The 21333-nt window shown below is 39.4% G+C and overlaps 1 protein-coding gene across 1 annotated transcript; it reads right to left on the reverse strand.

The window, feature by feature from the left end:
- Positions 1-952: 952 nt before the first annotated feature.
- On the reverse strand, positions 953-19751 carry LOC309620702 (polyadenylate-binding protein 1-like 2). The gene has a single exon (XM_082377570.1). The coding sequence runs from the start codon at positions 19143-19145 to the stop codon at positions 18543-18545; it is 603 nt and encodes a 200-aa protein (XP_082233696.1). The 5' UTR covers positions 19146-19751; the 3' UTR covers positions 953-18542.
- Positions 19752-21333: the final 1582 nt, after the last annotated feature.

A 21333-nucleotide genomic window follows, 5' to 3' on the forward strand; every position in this document is an offset into this window, starting at 1 on the left:
GAGATTTCCCTTCCTCTTCTTTGTTCACACAACTCCTGGGGTTCAGCTTTGGTTTTGGCCCCTCCTCTGCATGTAGGCTGCCCTCAGGCATCTGTTCCCTGCCCAGACAAGAGGGGTTTAAGACAGCAGCTGATTAGGGCTCTCTTGCTCACTCAGACTGGGGAGATGGAGGGGTACAGTAGTTATAATTGGAATGCGGTGTGAGCCTGCAGTGGCAGAGGATGTGGGGAGTGCTTGTGGTGACAGAGGGCAATGTGACATTGCAACAGCCTGAGGCATGCCATGTGTTCTCCCGGGAAAGTTGGCCCTGGATCATGGGACCCTGGAAGTGGCATGCTGCACAGGCTCCTGGGAGGATGTGGGTAGTGACCTGCACTTGCACACAGGACCTTTGGTGGCAGTGGTAGCAGTCTGTGTCTGCCTCTGGGGTTCAGGAAGTTAGCCGTGGCTCATGTCCATCTCTTGAGCTCACTTAGGCAGTGCTCTGCCCATCTCTTGAGCTCACTTAGGCAGTGCTCTTATGTATGTGGGCACACGGAGCAGGGAGGCCCTTTCCTCACGCCCTTTCCTCAGATGCAGGTGTACCCTGCATCTGTGCATCTGTGGAAACAATGGTCTCTTACCTCTCCTTCAGGTCCAGACTTTTTCCCTTACTTCCTCCCGGCCAGCTGTGTCACACTAACCCCCTTCAGCCTGTCTTCACGCAACCAACCCCAGTCCTCTCCATGGGGTCTGACCTCCAAAGCCCCAACCTCAGCTCCCAGCCCCAACCTGACCCGGCCGGTGAGCAGACAAATGTCTCAGGCTGGTGAGTGCTGGTCAGCACCTATCCTCTGTGCAGGAATCTCTCTGCTTTTCCCTCCACACACCTGTTACTGCACTCTCCTCTGAGGCTCCGAAGCTCCCCTCCCCACCCCCCCACCCCCCACCCCCAGTGAGGGAGCTTTCTAGTGTTTGGAAACTTTTCCTCCTTCACAGCTCCCTCTCAGAGGTGCAGGTTCTGTCCCAATTCCTTTGTCTCTTTTTTTTTTCTTTTTTTTTTTTTGCCCTACACTGGTACATGGGGATTTTCTTGCCTTTTTGGAAGTCTGAGGTTTTCTGCCAGCATTCAGTAGGTGTTCTGTAGGAGCTGTTCCACATGTAGATGTATTTTTGATGTATTTGTTGGGAGGAAGGTGATCTCCATGTCTTACTCCTCCACCATCTTGAAGGTCCTCTCTGTGATGAAGGGGTGCTCTTGGCTCTTGTGGCATCTCTGAGGTGCAAGACGATGTTGGTTCTTTGAGTTGAAAAGACTATAAACTGGATTCAACTGGCCATTGCAGGAAAGCACTCCTGCTGCCCAGGTGAAGAAGCTTGCTCCCCTTTTATTTTTTATTTTGTTTATTTGTGTTCTCTCTCTTTTATTCTTGGTGAGCATGACTTAAGCTTTATCAATTTTGTTTATCTTTTCAAAAAAAACAGCTCTTGGTTTCATTGATCTTTTCTATTGTTTTTTCAATCTCTTTTATTTATTTTCTCTCTGATTATTATTTCCTTCCTTCTGCTGACTTTGGGCTTTGTTTGTTCTTTTTCCATTTGTTTTAGGTGGTAGGTTAGGTTGTTTATTTGAGAGTTTTCTTGTTGCTTGAGCAAGACCTGTATTGTTATAAACTTCCTTCTTAGAACTGGTTTTACTGCATCCCATAGCTTTTGGAAATCTGTGTTTCCATTTTCATTTGTATCAAGGTATTTTCTGATTTCCTCTTTGATTTCATCATTGACCCATTGGTTTTTCTAGTAGCATGTTGTTTTGTCTCCATGTGTTTGTGCTTTTCCCATTTTTCTTTTTGTGGTTGATTTCTAGTTTCATACTGTTGTGGTCAGAAAAGGTGCTTTAAATAATTTCTATCCTCTTATAGTTGTTCAGGCTTGTTTTGTGACTTAGTGTGTGGTCTATCCTAGGGAATGTTCCATATGTGCTGGAAAAGAATGTGTATTCTGGTTTTTTGGATATAGTGCCCTGTAGATGTCAATTAAGTTCAACTATTCTATTGTGTCTTTTAAGATCTCTGTTGCCTTATTGATTTTCTGTCTGGATGGTCTGCTCATTGTGTTAAAGTCTTCTACTATTTTTGTATTATTGTCAATTTATTCCTTTATGTCTGTTAATATTTGTTTTGTATATTTAGGTACTCTTATATTGGGTACTTATATGTTAATGAGTGTAATATCCTCTTCTTGTATTGATCCCTTTATCTTATATAATGTCCTTCTTTGTCTTTTGTTATAGACTTTGTTTTAAAGTCTATTTTTTTCTTATATGAGTATTGTAACTCCTGCTTTTTTATCATTTTTGTTTTCATGAAATATATTTTTCCATACCCTCACTTTCAGTCTATGTGTGTCTTTATCTTTGACCTGAGTCTCTTGTAGGTAGCATGTTGAAGGGTCTTGTTTATGATTTTTAAGATATAAATCTGTGAGTGTTATGCATGATGAAAAATTTAATGATAGTCTTATGGGGGTTTCCTTTCACACAAGTTGTTTTTCTCTTGCTGATTTTAAGATATTATCCTTGTCTTTAACTTTTTGTCTTGGTGTGTGTCTCTTTGGATTTATCTTATTTGAAATCTCTGGAATTTCTGGATGTGGATGTTTGTTTGTTTCCCAATGATAGGGAAGTTTTCAGCCATTATTTCTTTGAATAATCTTTCTTCCCCTTTATCCCTCTCTTTCCCTTCTGGGATCCCTATAATGTATATATTGGTCCTCTTGATAGCTTCCCATAAGTCCCTTAAGCTATCTTCACTATTATTTTTCATTATTTTTTCTTTTTGTTCCTCTGATTGGATGAATTCCACTGCCCTGTCTTTGAATTCACTTTCTTCCACTGCCCTGTCTTTGAATTAACTTTCTTCCACTTGATCTAGTCTGGTGTTCAACCTTGGTGAGTGGAAGTCCATGCTGCTGAGCCCATGCATAACCTCCATCCTTGCCAGCATGGACATTTTGTTCATGAATCCATCAGGAAATGATAAGGGTAGCTGGAGAAAAACTGACTGGTATCCACAGAATGGGTCTTCCTATCCACTTGATTATTAAAATCCTTCTTTGTTGAGGTCATCCTTTGGTGAGCATTCACATGGGACACAAATATTTTCAGAGTTTTTGCACATTTCATGAAGTCTAGCCACATACTTTTCCCCTAGACTTCCTTGTCACCAATTTTCTCATTGTGTTCCTTCTGACACTTGACCATCCAGCCATACCATTTGCCATAGCCCATGAATAGGTATAGACTCGGACCTTTAACCTTGTCTTCTTTGAAGCAAAATAAACAAGTAGGCACATGGCTTGAAGTTTTTTTCTACTGAAAGAATTTCTCTTCACCACTTTTCTTCAAGGATATCCCAGATATGGACTGTAGTTCTGCAGCTCTCCACTTTTAGATGGTGTCTGCATAACATATAGAGCCATTTGTAATACAGGCTTGAGTTTTATCTTCTTCAGTCAGTTGATCACAAGGAACTACTCACGAGGCCATAGATGTGAGCTGAGAGAAAGAAGGTAATGTAGAATGAATGAAGGCAATGGACATTTGAGCTACATCTTCATATGACTTACTTGTGCTTTCAAGTACTTCTCAATTCTGATCTCATATACACCACTTCCATTTGATGATGAAGTACTGCTGTGCACACTCAACTTTATGGCTTGGTGGATCAGACAACACCAAGTCACAATGGAAAGCTCAGGTGATATAGCAACTTAATGGCTTATAATGAATTGTTCAATCTCTAATAAGATCCAGCAGAAAGCTAAAAGCTCTTTCTCAAACTGAGAGTTGTTATCTGTAGAAGATGACAGAGCTTTGCTCCAACATCTTAACAGTATGTGATATGAATAATTTTTAGGGGCCTGTCAAAGGTTCCAAACAACATCCCTATCTACCACTGATACTTCAAGCACCATGAGATCTGTTGGATCATTTAGCTCAAGTGGCAGAGTAATTTGCATGGCAGCTTGGTCCTGCTGCAGAGCCTTCTCCTTTTCTGGGTCTCACTGAAAACTAGCAGCTTTATAGGTCACTCAGTAAAAAGACAAGAGTAGCACACCCAAATGAGGAATATGTTTCCTCTGAAATGTAGAGTCCAACTAGGCATTATTCCTCTGTTTTTAAAATAGGAGGTGTTAGATGTAACTTATCCTTTACCTTACAAGGGATATCTCAATATGCCCCACACCACTGGACACCTAGAAACTTTGCTGAGATGGAAGGCTCCTGAGTTTTTGCTGTATTTATTTTACACTCTCTAACATGCAAAAGTCTTACCAGTAAGTCTATAGTAGCTCCTACTTCTTGCTCATTAGGTCCAATCAGCATAATATCATCAATGCAATGGACCAGTGTGATATCGTCTAAAAGAGAAAGGCTATCAAAGTCCATGCAGACTAAACTATGACATAAGGCTAAAGAGTTGATATATTCTGAAGTAGAACAATTAAGGTGTATTGCTGGCCTTGTCAGGTGAAAGCAAACTTCTTCTGGTAGTCTTTACTAGCAGCTATTGAGAAAAAATCATTTGCCATATTATTAGCTTTAGACCAGTTACCAGGGGATGTGTCAATTTACTCAAACAATGAAACCACATCTGAAACAGCAGCTTCAATTGGAGTCACCACCTAGTTAAGTTTATGTTAATCCACTGTCATTCACTAAGATCCCTATGTTTTCTGCACAGGCCAAATAGTCAAATTGAATGGGAATATGATGGAAATCACTGTTCCTACATTTTTCAAATCCTTGATGGTGTATTATTCTCTAAAATCCTTCCAGGAATGTGATGTCGATTTTCAGTTTAATATTTTCCTAGGTAGTGGCTTGAATTTGGCCTTTCCTTACCATGAAAGTCCTCATTCTGCAGGTAAGGGGACCAATGTGGAGATTCTACCAGTTCCTGAGTATGTCTATTCTACTTATGCATTCCAGAACTGGAGAAATAACTCCAAGATAGTTTTGGATGCCCACTAGGTCCACTGTGAAAAGTATCTGAGCTTAAAGCTCCATTGATCACCTTACCTCCATAATCCCCTATTCTGACTGGTGGAACAGTGACATTTTGGGTCTCTTGAAATGTCAGTGTACCGTAATAATCAGAAAATCAAATTATTTTTCCCCAATGTATAGCCACCATGGTAAAAAGCTATAAGTCTTTTTGGGGAAGGCTTGGAGAAAGATTAACAGTACAAAATTTTGGCAAAGTAGCTGGGTCCTTCCTTAAGGGGCCTGGCTTCCCCTTAATTCAAGGGATTCTGAATCTGTAAACCGATTTGTCTGGAAATTGATTGAGGAGTTTTGACTCTCATTTTTGTGATTCACTTTAGACTTTTGTTAACTTGACCTAGAGCTCTTCCATTTATGCAAATCAAGTAAGAATTTAGAAGTATGCTCATCTGTTTCTCTTCTGTGGACACCATCATCAACTAGCCAGTGCCATAGGTCTTTGTGCGTCATGATATTCTGATTACTGTTTTGGCTCCAGTGTCCTTTACACTAACCATACCTACCTTGTATTTAGCAACTAAGTGCTACCACATGGACCTGCTATCCTGATATCTCATTTATCCTCATTGCATTTAAGGATTCCAGTTCAATCATAACTGTTCAAGCTGCAATTTCTGACCTGGAGAGAAGAGTCACCACAGAGCTTTTCAAGGATACTGGAATTCCCCTGGCAAATTTATTTATCAGTCCTCCATCTGTACTCACCAAGGGTGAGTGAGCAGGTCTTACATAATCAATCCACTCTAACATTCCAATCTTCCTAAGCCCTTTGATACCTTTCTCTATAATATTCCAAGGCAGTTCTGGCATTTCAAGTTTATTTAATATAGGCACATTTGGGACCATGGTTTATCCTACCAACCAAACATACTACTAGAGACTTTTCTAGTCTCTTAAGTGAAACACCTAATTCAGTGTTTTACTTAAAGGGCCATATCAATAAATGCTTCCTTATATAACTTTATATTCCTTCCACTATAATCCCACAACATTAAAATCCATTTCAAATCTTATTCCTTGGATTTCTGTCTGTAATAACTGGAAAAATCATGTAGTTCTTTTGGTATGTAGTGCAGGTCCTCATAGGTCACACTTCGTATCTCACTCTTTGGAGCCTGCTGGGACTTGAAACTAATTATAGGTCTCAAAATAAAGAGGAGTGGCAGGTATAGGTACTGAGGAGAATAATCTGTACTTTGCAAAGTAACTACCTTAGAAGAAACCATTACAAGATTTTCAGGTAAAAGAAAGCCAACTTCCTTAAGCAAAGGTGAAATGGCGGTTTCTACTGGCAAAAAAGAGCCCGTAGAATTTAATGTCTCCAATATCACCAAGAAGTACCCATACATTCCTGTTCCATTTCCTTCCTAATCAATGCATCATCTTAACAGAAGACACCATGAGAAGTTGTGATTTCAATTTATATTGTAATTCAGTCACTCCCAGAATGAGACTCTGGGTTTGGTTAAATCTTGACTGTGGATACAGGGGATAAGGGTTTCTGACAGGGTATATACAAAATCTTTTAGGCCCTTTATGCAAAGTTTGAGCAGGGAATTTGAAGCCCTTGTTCATCCTTTTATTTCCCCACTTTCTCCAGTACAGTTAGGAGCAAAAAGTCAGCCTCATTATATTTCTTGGTTTGGCAATGTTTTAAACTAATAAATATGTGGTTACTCAGACATCACCGTCTATAGGTATTTTATTCAGAGTATCTAGTGGCAATATTTTGCATATCTCTATGGCCACATCATGCCATGGGTTACAAGTAGCCTCTTTACTGGAAGGAGAGTCATTAATAACTTTGAATCTAATCAGATTAGAGAATCAATTCCAGAAAATCCAGAACCAATTCAGAAAACATATCTTTAACATTCTGTTCCTCTAGAACTACTTCAGTAGTAAAATATATATCAGCCAGCAATAACCAGAAAAACAGAAGCAATAAGAAATATATTAATAAATGTATAGTAAATAATTGGCTTACACGACTGTAGAGTTGGCTAGGCAAGTCCAAAATCCACAGAGCATGCCATTAGAAAGGCAAACTGGACATCTCAGGTATAAGGTAAAGATGCTACCCACAGATGGAATTTCTTCTTCAGGGAACTTTCAGCTCTGCTCTTAAGGCCTTTCAACTCATTGAATCACATCAACTCAGACCATCTAGGATACTTTCCCTTACTTAAAATCAACTGATATTGACCTTAATCACAATGACAAAATATCTTCATGGCAACACCTAGATTATTATTGATTAAATAACTTGTTACTGTCACCTAGCAAACTTGACACATAATACTGACCATTCCAGATCTCCACTTAGGCACATCATATTTAAAGTATTGAAAAGAGAAAAACAAAGAAAAAATACTGGAATCAGGAAAAGAAAAATTACTTGTTACCTACAAGGGAAACCCAACAAGATGAGACCTGACTTATTAGAAACAATGAAAGTCAGAAGACAGTGGGATGATATATTCAAAGTGCTGAAAGAAAAAAAAGAAAACTTAGTAAACCAATAATCAGATATCCAGAAAAAACTGTCTTTCAAAAACTCTAGTATGAACAACTATACAGCAAGGAACTAGACAACCTAGAAGAAAATGGAAAAATTCTTAAAAGCACACAACGTACCAAGACTGAATCAGAAAGAAATAGAAAACCTGAATAGATGAATTACTAGTACAGAGATTGAATCAGTAATCAAAAATCTTCCAATGAAGAACCAGAAGCTCAGGACCAGATGACTTCACTGGTGAATTTTGCAAAACATTTAAAGAAGATTTAACAACAATTCTTCTCAAACTCTTTCAAAAATTGAGAAAGAGGGAACACTCCCAAAATAATTTTATGAGGCCAGCATTATTCTGCTACCAAAATCAGAAAAAGACACTACTAGAAAAAAACTACAGGCCAATATCCCTGATGAATATAGATGCAAAATGTCTCAATAAAATACTAGTAAACCAAATTTAGCAGTACATTAAGAGGATCACTCACCATGATCAAGTGGGATTTATCCCTGGGATGCAAGAATAGTTGATGTCACTCAATGTTAATACATTTTGTTGTAATGAAGATGAGAAATAAAGGAAATTGCTGACTAAATAAAAAAAAAGAATGGTTGAACATATATAAATCAATCAATGTGATACATCACATTAATAGAATGAAAGAAAAGAATCATATAATCATCTCAATAGACAAAAAGCATTTGACAAAATTCAACATCCATTCATGATAAAAACTCTTGAAAATTAAGCATAGGAGGAATATATCTCAACATAATAAAGGCTATTTATGAGAAGCCCACAGCTAATACTATATACTCAATGGTGAAAGGTTGAAAGCTGTTCCTCTAAGATCAGGAGCAAGACAAGTGTGCCCACTCTCACCACTCCTATTCAACATAGTACTGGAAATCTTAGCTAGAGCAAACAAGCAAGAAAAACATAAGTGTATCAGAATGGGAAAGAAAGAAGTAAAATTGTCTGTATTTGCAGATAACATGCTTATATATATAGAAAATCCTAAATACTCAGCCAAAAGAAAAGTTGCAAGATACAAAATTAACCTACAAAAATCAGTAGAATTTATTTACTCTAAGAACAATTTTTTTTTAAATAAAGAACTTGATCCCATTTACAATAGCATCAAAAAATAAAATACTTAGGAATAAATTTAACTAAGGAGGTGAAAGATCTCTACTCTGAAAACTCCAAGACACTGAAAGAAATTGAAGAACACACAAATAAATGGAAAGGAATTCCATGTTCATGGATTGGAAGAATTAATATTGTTAAAATGTCAATACTACCAAAAGCCAGCCATAGATTCAATGCAATTCTTATCAAGATTCCAAAGGTATTTTTTACAGACGTAGGAAAAAGCACTACTGAAATTTGTGTGGAACTGCAAAAGACCCTGAATAACCAAAAAAAATCTTGAGAAATAAGAACAAAGCAAGAGGCATCACACTTCAAAACTGGCATAAAAACAGACACATACACCAATGGAACAGATTTGAGAGTCCAGAAATAAACCCAAAAATATATGGTCAACTAATAATTTGACAAAGGAACCAAGAATACTCAATGGAGAAAGACAGTCTTTTCAATCAATGGTGCTGGGATAATTGGATATTCACATGCAAAAAAATAAAACCAGACCCATAACTTACATCACTTACAAAAATTAACTCAAAATTGTTTAAAGACTCAAATGTAAGAACTGAAAACATGAAACTCCTGGAAGGAAACATAGGAAAAAAGCTCCTTGACATGGGTCTTAGTAATGAGTTTTTGGATATGATACCCAAACCACAAGCAACACAATTAAAAAAAAGAAGTGCGACTACATCAAACTAGAAAGCTTCTGTACAACAAAAGAAATAATCAACAAAGTGCAAAGACATCTTACAAAATGGGGAAAAAAATGCAAACCATATATCTGAAAAGAAGTCAATGTCCAAAATACACAAAGAACTCATACAAACTCTATAGCAAAAAAAAATTGTCTAATTTAAAAATGGGCAGAAGACCTTAATAGACATTTTTCCAAACAAGACATAGAAATGGCCAACAAGTGGATGAAAATATGCTCAACATCACTAGTCATTAGGGAAATGCAAATCAAAACCACAATGAGATATCACCTCACATCTGTTAGAATGGCCATCATTACAAAGAAAAGAGATAACAAATGCTGGCATAGATGTGGAGAAAAGAGAACACTTTGCACTGTTGGTGTGATTGTAAATTGGTACAACCACTATGGCAAACAATATGGAGGATACTTTAAAAATTAAAAATAGAATTACCATATAATACTGCAGTTCCACTTCTGGGAATATGTTCAAAGGAAACAAAATCACTAACTCGAAAAGATATTCTCAGTTTCATGTTCAGAGCAGCATTATTTACAATAGTGAAGACATGAAAGCAACCTAAATGTCCATCGATGGATGAATGGATAAAGAAATTTTGGTGTATATATATACAATGGAACATAATTCATCCATAAAAATGAGGAAATCTTACCATTTGTGACGACATTGGTGGACCTTGAAGGCATTATGCTAAGAGAAAGACAAATACGATATGATCTTACTTATATGTGGAATCTAAAACAAAACAAAAGAAAACAAAACAAAACTCAAAGGAAAAGAAATCAGACTGTGGTTACCAGAGGAGTGGGGAGCGATAGGGGAGATTGGAGGAACTTGGTCAAAAGATACAAACTTCCAGTTATACAATAAATAAATACTAGTTATGTAATATACAACATGATGACTATAGCTAACACTGACGTATGATATATAGGAAAGTTGTTAAAAGAATAAGTCCTATCAGTTCTGATCACAAGGTGAAAAAACTTTATTTTCTCTTTCTTCTTTCTTTTTTTTTATTGTATCTATATGAGAAGATGGATGTTAGCTGAACCAATTTTAGTAATCACTTCACAATATATGTAAATCAAATTCTCATGCTATATGCCTTAAACTTATACAGTGATTCATGTCAATTATTTCTCAATAAAATTGGAAAAATGTAGGTGAAACAAAGACCTTCCAAAGTAAACAAAAACAGAATTTATTACTAGCATACAATCCATGCAAGGAATAATGAAGTTTTTCAAGCTGAAAGGAAGTGATACCAGACAGCAATTCAAATACATATGAAAAAACAAGAACACAAGTAAAGGTAATTATTTAATTATAAAATGTAGTATAAATGTATATTTTATCTCCTTTTTTCTCTTAATTGATTTAAAAAGTAAATTTTTATAGTACAATGTGGATATAATTGTATTGTAGGTTCTATAACATAGAAATGTAATATAGTTGACAGTAGCAGCACAAAAAAGGCAGTATAGCTGTATAGCTGAAAGTATAGCTGTATTGGAAGTGACACCAGATGGTAACTTAAATCCACAGACAGAAAGAAAGAGAACCCAAAATGCTAAAAAAGAAAGTCAATATAATAAACTCAATAAATTTATACTTGTTCTCTTTTCTTCTCTCACGTTCTTCAAAAGACATAGAACTATATAAACTAATAATTATAATGATGTAATATTGGGTTTTTAACATAAATGGATGTAATATGTATAGGAATAATAGCACCAAAGGAGGAAAAGGGAATAAAGTTACATGGGAGTAACATTTCTATATCTCATAGGAATTGTTAGCATTAATCTGAAGACCTTTCTGATAAGATATATATGGTAAGCCCCAGAGCAAACAATAAGAAAATTACTAAAAAATACAGCAAAAAAAAATCATTAAGTGAATTAAAATGTTACACTAGAAAATACTCACATAATACAAAAGACAGCAGTAAAGGATGGATAAAGGAACAAAAAAAAGACATGAAATACATTGAAAAAAAGTAAAATGGCAGATGTGAATCCACCTCTATCAATAATAATATTAAACATGAATGGATTGAACAATCCAATCAAAAGGCAGAGACTGTCAGACTGGATGAAAAAGCTAGATACATTCTCTACTGGACTAACACTTTAGGTTCAAGGATCCAAATAGGTTTAAAGAAAGCATAAGAGGGGTGAAGTGGCTACACTAATATTGTACAAAATAGACTTTAAATTTAAAAAGTTGCTATCAATAAAGAGGGATGCTAAGGTAGTGATGATGTTTGTTAAATGATAAAAGTTTTAATCCCTCAGGAAAAAAATAAAAATTATAAACATATATGTAACTAATGACAGAGCCCTAAAGTAAATGAAGCAAAAAGTAACAGAAATAGAGAAATACACAATTTAACAATAACAGTGGGCGTCTTCAATGAATCATTTTCAATAATGGATAGAACTACCCGGCAGAGATTAATATTAAAATAGAAAACTTGAACATTATAAACCAACTAGATCTAACAGACTCCTGGAGAACACTCCACCAAACAATAGCAACATAAGTGTCCATCAACAGGTGAACAGGCAAAGAAAGATGTGATATACACAATGGAATACCACTCAGCCATAAAAAGAATATATTTTTGCTCTTTGCAACAAAATGAATAGACTTGGAGGGTATTATGCTAAGTGAAATAAGTCAGACAGCGAAAAACAAATACTGTATGCTATCACTTATATGTTGAATGTAAAACTAAAACAAACGTGAATATAACAAAAAAGAAACAGACTCACAGATATAGATCAACTAGTGGTTACCAGGGGGGAGAGAGAAGGGAGAGGGGCAAGATATGGGTAAAGAATTAAGAGGTACAAACTACTATGTACAAAATAAATAAGCTAAAAAGATATATTATACAACACAGAGAATATAGCCAATATTTTAAAATAACTATAAATGGAATATAACTTTAAAAAATTGTGAACTACTATGCTGTACACCTGAAACTTATATAATATGGTACATTAACTATATCTCAATAAAAGAAAACAAATGATATGAAAACCTAAAAAAAGTAATGAATTATTGGTGCATGCTACAGCATAGATGGATCTTGAAAATATGCAAAGTTTAAAAAGCCAGTAACAAAAGACCACATATTGTATAAGCCCCTTCATATAGATGTTCATCACTGGCAGACCTATAGAGATCAAAAATATATTAGTAGTTGCATAGGGCTGAGTGGGTGGGGTAGAAATGAAGAGTGACTTCTAATGGATATACAGTTCATTTATGGGGTGATGAAATATTTTAAAATTGAGGAGATGATTGCACAACTCTGTGAATATACTAAAAAACACTTAATTGTATACTTTAAATAGATGAACTTATGGTATTCAAATTATATTTTTAAAAGCTGTTGTAAAAAGCTAATGCGAGCAGAGATTGCCTTCATCTGGAAAATTGTCTTTGTGTGTACTTTTAATACATCTTTGGGTCCTCAGTGTCCTCCTCATTCCTAATCATTCAGTTATGTTCATGACTTCAGTGACTCATAGTACAAGACCATTGTAATACTGATGTATTTCAAGTAATTGAACAGGATAGAATTATGACTCTAGTAAATAACAAATCCAAACTGGGAGTCATCATGAAGACTTCCTAGAGGAGGAGAAATCTAAGTTTTGTTCAGAATGATAAGTAGGAATTATCTAGGCAAACTGTAGCTGCAAATAGGCAAAGGTTCAGAGGAGAAAGAGCTTAGGGCTTTGCAAGAACTGTAGGTGACTTGGCAACAATGGCATGTGGAACTGTGGGTCTGGAATGGACTATAGGATTGGAAATAAGGCTGGAAAGGTAATCAAGTGCTCAATAAGGAAAGGTCCTGGATTCCATGCCATAAACTGTCTTCTCCATACTGAAGGTAAAAAAATTTCACTGAAAATTTTTAAGAATTGTTATTTCATGAAAAGATACAAAGTTTTAGATGCTTTTTCTAGTTTCAGTGTACAGAATGAATTAGGAGTGATCAAGACCATGGACAGAATTCAGTTAGAACATACTGTAATATTCTGAGTGAGAGATGATGGAGGCCTGAACTAGAAACATAGAAGTGGGAATGGAGAGAAGGGGGGACATTCTCATGATATTATGGAGGTAAAACCAACAAGATTGCGTGCTTAACTTATGTGAGGATTGATAGAAAATAATACCTACTTCTGCAAGAATTTAAGAACATAATATATGTAATTGTTCTACATGTGGGTGCTCAAAAAAATCTTAGTTTATATTTTAATTCTGTTTATACCATGGTATTTTATACACTCTGTTCTTAATTACAGGGATAATATTTCTTGTAATAATATAACATTTTTTCCATTTAACCTGAAATTGTTCTTATTACATATCTTAAGAGAATCTTCACTATATTTATAGTTAGTTGGATTCCTACAGTGATAGTTGTTAAGTGACTTTTTCCATACATTACTACATTACCACTCTGGCAATGGTTTTCCCTGGTAGTTATTTAGCTCTCTCTCCCTCTCTCTTTTTCCCCTCTCCTCTCTTCTCTCCTCTGCCCCTTGCCCACCTCATTGCTTTCAGCTTATTTTCTCAGCAACAATGAGAGATTTTATATTGATTAGATCAAAGCAGAAGCCAGATCCCTCCTTCTACTGAACATGGACTATCAATAGATATCCATTCCAGTGCACTGGGTGGGGGGGTATTTCTGAACCCTTTATATAATGGGATATGCAAATATAAAAAATTCTAAAATATCATTTTTATGAACAAATAGCAGCAATCCATATCCTGTAAGCATAAATCCTAAAAGCAAGGGTTTCTTTGTCCCTCAGTCCTTGCCAAATTTTCAAAGCTACCTTGATCTAGAAGGAGAGTCTGTATGTTAGAATTAAATAGCATAAGTAAGCTTATTTCTTCTACCAAGGCAGGGACTTTCTTTCCTTGCCTTTATAAAGTGTGCAAAAAATGTCTTAATTCTAAATTATTCCTTAAATACGATTCTGTTTCTTCCTTTAAAATCAACATTTCTGAACCTTGTCTTCATTTTTAAGTCTTAACTCACAGCCTGTGCTAAGCAAAGGAATACCAAATGCCTTTTCCTGGGGAGGAAAAACAATTCAAGTGTAAAATTAGTCACCATAGAGTTGGACTTAATGGGGAAAACATAGGAACTACTTCAATATCCAAAATGAGGACACTTTTAAAAATATTCCAGTTCTGTATATGGAACTTTCTCCAGGATAGATCACAAGCTAGGCCACAAAACAAATCTCAAAAATAATCAGGGAAATGCAAAACCATAATGAGATATCACCTCACACCTGTCAGAATGTCTACAGTCAAATAGACAAGAAATAACAAGTGTTGGCAAGGATATGGATAAAAGAGAACCTTCATGCACTGCTGGTGGGAATATAAATTGGTGTAGCTACAATGGAAAACAGTATGGAGGTTCCTGAAAAATTTAGAGACAGAACTACCATATGATCCAGCAATTCTATCCCTGGGCATTTATCCAAAGAAAACAATTCAAAAAGATATGTGTACCCCAATGTTCATGGCAGCATTATTTACAGTATATCTACAGTAGCCAAGATATGGTAGCAACCTACGTGTCCATCAACAGATGACTGGCTAAAGATGTGGTATATATATATATATATATATATATATATATATATATATATATATATATATATATATATGATGGAATATTACTAGGCCATGAAAAAGAATGAAAATTTGCCATTTTCAACAACATAGATGGACCTAGAGGGCATTATCCTCAGTGATATGTCAGACAAAGATAAATACTATATGTTTTTGTTTATATGTGAGTCTAAAAAATAACACAAATGAATAAATATCACAACATAGAAACAACCTCACAGATACAGATGACGAACTAGTGGTTACCAGAGGGAACAGGGTAGGGGAGGAGCAAAATAGGTGAAGGGGATTGAGAGGTGCAAACTACTAAGTATAAAATAAATAAGTTACAAGGTTGTAATGTACAACACAGCAAACATAGTCAGTATTTTATAACTTTCTATGGTGCATAATCTATAAAAATATCAAGCTACTATGTACCATGTACTATGCTATATACCTGAAACTAATATAATGTTGCAAGTCAACTATACTTCAGAAAAATTTCCAGTCCTATAAAATGATGGTGAATTGTAGAATAAAACTGAAGAGCCATAGATGTCTTAGGTATCTTCACAATATACTGAAAAGCAAATTATGTGATAAAATATGTCCATAATTGTTTAAAAAAATGCTTATGGGTGGATTGTGAAAGCTTGTAAATATATAGAAAATAATATGTCTGAAGTGGTTCTTATGTATATTTTAATGTATTTGATCTCATTTTTAAATGCACTTTTAACTGAAGTAATAAAAAATGTACAAACCATTTCAATTTCCCAAAACTTAAAAAAAAATACTTTGGCCAAATTAAGGGGTATGTGCACTACCAGTTGATATAGCCTTTAAGGGAGAAATATGTGGCAAAAGACAAAGAAAAATATTTGACATGTCCATATATATCAAACCACAATTCCAATAGTAAGGAATAGAAGACAATAAAATATTCCAAGACATTCAGGTACACAGGTGTTCATCATAGAATTGATCTTACAAGTAAAAGTTCAGAACTATTTTAAACACAGCCCAAAGAAGCTTGGTTGTAGAAATTACAGCTCATCCCTGTGATGGCTTATTATGTAACAACAGAGCTAAAGGAGAATATTTAATTATTTAGAAATATGATCCCAGAGAACTATTATAGTGAAAATACACTTCAATGAAACAATGCATATTTTATTATAAATATAAAGGTATGTAGATATTTACTAAAAGTGTATTTTGTCAAGTACTGGTATTAGGAGTGATAATTCTTTTGCTATATTAACAGTTACAAATATTTTCTATTATAATCATGTACAGACTGTATAAAATGTTTAAAATAAATAAAAACAAGAAAGCTCCTGATAAAATACTGAGAAAATGCAGAGACGATTGCAATACCAAGTACAGAAAATTATACACGTAATCCAGGTCCCCTTACAATATTGGTGCACCTTACAAATGTAAACGGATACTATCTTTATAGATGGTCATTTATTAATGCACTTCGCCACCAAACTGCCCATATCCTTTGATACTTAAATTTTCCTATCTGCAATATTTGTTTAGAAAATGATCTGGAAAGTCAGCTAGATTTGTGCACTATGATGCACTTGACAGCTCTGTTTGTATAAAGAAAAATGAGCACCAACCTACATGTTCAACAATGAGGAAGTAGTTAAAATACATATACACACAAACACAGAGATATAGACATGGATAAGTTGTCTGCTTTGTAATTTTTTCCTTCAATGAAGCTGAATTATTATTCTGAAAATGGGAAAAAGGGCAGGAAGTGTACACATATATATCCACCTATTAAGTCATCAATTCAATGAAATATTAACAGCCAGTGAAAATATTTTTAAATTATCTTTAATGACATGAAATGAAGTTCAAGAGTATGTGTGTGTATAAATATACACACACACATTTATGTGTGAAAAAGCAGGTATAAAAACAATATGTACATTATTATATACATACATGACATATGAATCAGAAAAATACTAGAGAGGTACAACCAAAAATGTTTCAGGTAGTTCTTAGAAAATATTAGACAGGTACAGATGAAAATGATTCAGGGAGGTGTGGGTGGTCATTAGGATTGATTACAGGTGACATTAATTTCCTTCTGTTAACTTGTCCGCTTTGTGATTTGTTTCCTGCAATGAAGCTGAATTATTTTTCTGAGAATGGGGAAAAGGGCAGGAAGTGGGCACAGGGGAAGGAGGTGAAAAACAGTATTTAAATTCAGCAAAACAACCAAGGACAGTGAAATACCATTTGCAGCCCATCAAGCTGGCCAAGACACACACACACATACACACACACACACACACATACACACACACACACACACACACACACACACACACACACACACACACACATCAATTACAGTGACCAGGAGACTATGCAGGGGAAATGGGCATACTCTTTTTACTAGCTGAGCTGGCTGGCATGAATGCAAATCGGTACAATGCTTATGAAGGGGCCATTTGGCAACACACAGGAAAAGTCTTTAAAATGTCCATATGTGGATCCTGCAAGTCCACAATTAAGATCATCAGGTATGCTAGCGAAGATTTGGCTTGACAAGGGAGAATTCACTCATTGGAGTATACACAGTGCTGGGTTTAAACACAGGGAAAGAACTAGGCACCACCTGAATGTCCAACAATGCAGGAATGACTACAGAAATGTTAGGGTCCATCGATACACTCTGCAGGCACTGAAGATGACGTTTCTGAAGCCTGTTGAATAACATGGAAAGAAGTTCAATGGGTTGATTTTTGTTTGGTTTTAGTTTTTGAAAAAGCAGATTAAGAAACACCACATACATGAACCATTCTATAACAGTGTGTTAAAAGGGAAGGTGGGGTGGAGGTGAGGAAGGGAGGGAGAGAGAAGGAGAGGAGAGAGCCTGGAAAACAGCACACGGAAACGGTAAAAGTGGTTGTCTCCGGGTAGTAGGGTCATGGGGAGCAATTACTCTCTTGGGTTTCCCTCATCTGATTTCCTTCTCCTTCCTGATGTTTCTACCATGAAATTGTATCACCTGTGCAATAAACAAAGAGAGAAAGTGCTTTTTAAACCAAACCACAAGGAGAAGACAGCCTTTAACCTGTCAAGTGGCACAGATTAGCAAGATTATTCACAACACCCAAGGTGGGTGTTGGGGGAAGGGAGGGGAAGGGAGGAGAAGGGAGGGGAGAGGAGGGGTAGGGACGAGAGGGGAGGGGAGAGAAAGTCAGAGAGAGACAGAGTGAGAGGGACTGAGACAGACGGAGGGAGGGAGAGATGGAGGGAAGAAAGTTGGGGGGGGGCGGCTGTGAGAGAGAGAGACCTGCGCTCCCAATACAATACACTGCTGGTGGGTTAGGGGGGCAAAGGGTGGGGTTGTAAACCGGGTGGGAGCCAAGGTTTGGCTCTGCTGGCTGGCTCGCTCCTGGGATGTCTTCATCGCAAGGTGGCCTCCTCGTCGGTGTCTTCCTCGAAATCCTTGACGTCAGCACTGGTGGACTGCCTGGCCCAGGCTCCCCTTTCGGCCTCTCGTTCCTTATGCGACTTGAATCTCCCAACGAAAATTTTGCGGTAGTTCAGGAACATGCCATTCATTGCATCGATGGCCCGCTCGGCGGACTCCTGCTTCTGGAAGTGCACGAACCCGTAGCCCTTGGGCCCCTTTTCGTCGCAGGCCACTTTGCAGGAGAGGATGTTGCCGAACGCCGAGAAGATGTTGTACAGCGCCTTGTTGTCGATGGTTTTGCCCAGGTTCTTGATGAAGACGTTGCCCACCCCGCTCTTGCGGAGCGAGGGGTCCCGCTGGGACCACATGATGCGCACTGGCCTGCCCTTGATGACATCAAAGTTCAGGGTCTCCAGGGCCCGCTTGGCGTCCACCGGTTGCTGGTAGTTGACATACGCATAGCCCAACGAGCGGCGGGTGATCTTGTCCCTGCAAATGCGGATGGAGAGGATGGGCCCGGCCGGGCTGAACTTCTCGTACAGCATTGCCTCCGTCACCTCAGGGTGCAGGTCGCCCACGTACAGCGAAGCCATAGGAAAGTCCGGATTCCCCCCGGAGCCCCCGCCCGTCTCCGCATCAGCATCCGCGGCGGCCGCCGCCGCCGCCGCTACCGCCGCCGCCACCTCCGCATCTGCATCCGCATCCGCATCCGCCTCCGCCTCCCCCAAGGGGGGCGTCGCAGCCTCTGCCGCGGCGGCGGCTTCGGCCGCACTGGCCTCCACCACGGCCACTGCCGCTGCCGCCAGGGAGGCCTCCGCCTCCTCCCCCGCTAGGGCTGCCGCTGCCTCCCCCAGGGTGGCCTCCGCCACTGCCTCCTCTACTGAGGCCTCGGCCTCCAACTCAGCCTCCACCTCTGCTTCCGCCTCCGCCACGGAGGCCTCCGCCACCGCTTCTGCCACGGTCGCCGCCGCAGCCTCCGCCGCCGCCGCAGCCGCCGCCGCCACCGCCGCCGCCACTGTCGCCGCTGTCGCCACGGTCGCCGGTGCCCCCGGGCCGCTGCCGCGACCTCCCTTCCCGCGAGCTGGGGGGCGGAGAGGCGGGAGAGGGCAGGAGGGCGGGTGGGCGCCGGAACCCGGGCCGGGGGCGCGAGCGCGAGCTGGGGCGGGGGACCCCGGGCCAGCCGATCTGGCGAGTCCCAGTCACCTGGTATGGCGAGTGCTGCCAGGAGCGCACCGGTGCGAGTCGCAGCAGCCTGCAGCCCACTGCTGCTGCCGCCGCCGCTCGGTCGTGGGCTAGCGTGCGGGGCGCGGGCGGGCGGCGTGTGGTGGGGGGCGGGGGGTGTTGGCGTCTGTGGTCCGGGCAGCTGGGAAGGCTTCTGTCTCTTTGGTTCCCCCTGTGGCTGCTGCGGGGCTGCGGGGCCGCGGACGGTGGGAGGGGGCGGGAGCGGGAGGCTTGAGGTTGGGGGGCGGGAGTGTGAGTCCTCAGCCTGTCGGATCGGCTGGATGTGTTTGAAGAGGAAGCCAGGAAAGGGCTCCATGTGGACCGAGGGAATCTGGGTTAGATTTAGGGAGTTTTGTTTTATCCTTCCTCTCCCCATAGAACATTTAAATGATTAAATCAAGCACCTTGCAAGAGAAGGTGGGTGGCGTTGAGAATACACTTGCCCGGCCTAAACAAAGCCAAGAAAAATGGTTTTCTCACGTTCAGGGGTTCTCCCCACCTCAAGGCACACACGCTCTCCAACATCACCGCCACCAAGGCAGCAACTCTTACTCGGAGCTGGAGCTGGGGCAAGTGGGGCAAGCTCCCACTGCAGCCTGCTGACCCATTTTCTCAGAGATTCCTCCCCCTTTTCCGGCTCTTTCCCTCCTCTGCAACACTTGCAGAAGAGGAAATAAAGAACACAAGAACACGTATTCATTCATCCATAATGCCATGCCACAAATATTTATGGAGCCGTTGCTGGTCCCTAGGGATATACAGGGGTCCGGGAGGCAAGAGGAAATAGACGGGTCAACTCCCAAGGTTGACCTTGGGAGTGGACAGTCTGGGCTAGAAACCCTGTCCCTGCCCCAGACTATGAGAGAACTAGGGACCTGGTGTTCTTCAGCCCCCCCCCCCAGCAACTCCTCCCACCCATCCAGTCTCAATTCATGCAGCGTGGAAGCGGGGGAATCAAGAACACCCTGTCCTTACTGCTGTCCTCCATGATAGGTGAGGTAAGCCAAATCAAGAGCTGGGGACAGGGCCTGGTCCAGAGCCAGGCACTAGTTTGCTCTTGTCTCTGCCCTCAAGGTGCTGAGGTTCCCAACGTGAACCAAGAAAGGCACATCCATGTTCAAAACAAAAACAAAACCTGAAATCTCTCTAGAATGAGGTGTCTCATCCCAGTTCACCAGCTAGTATTTATGGAAGCCTTATCCAGTACTTGGCACTGGGGGCTCAGAGACAGGCAATGTGGTAAGTGAGCAGTGAATGTTGATGTGTTGGAGGTGTGGGGCAAGGTGAGGAAAGGTGAGCAGAGTGTATTGTGGGAGCAGAGAGGCCACACAAGACCAAAAGCTGAGGGGATAGGCAAGCGAGCAACCATTAGAGTAGAGGACAACAGAGGCTAGAGTCCCACTTCTTCCAGAAAGGAGGACCCAGCCACTAACCATTCCTGGTAGGAATCAAGCAAGGCTGCACAGAAGACAAAACCCCCAAGGCGAGCTCTGAAAGATGAGTAGCAGTCCACCACATCGAGGCAGAAGGGAAGGCACTCCAGACAGAGGCATCAGTCCG

Source organism: Balaenoptera borealis (genome assembly GCF_965194805.1).
Source record: "Balaenoptera borealis genome assembly, chromosome: X".
NCBI lineage: Eukaryota > Metazoa > Chordata > Mammalia > Artiodactyla > Balaenopteridae > Balaenoptera > Balaenoptera borealis.

Coding starts and splice junctions, on each gene's coding strand:
- LOC309620702 (XM_082377570.1), bottom strand. CDS start 19,145: ATGGCTTCGCTGTACGTGGGCGACCTGCACCCTGAGGTGACGGAGGCA.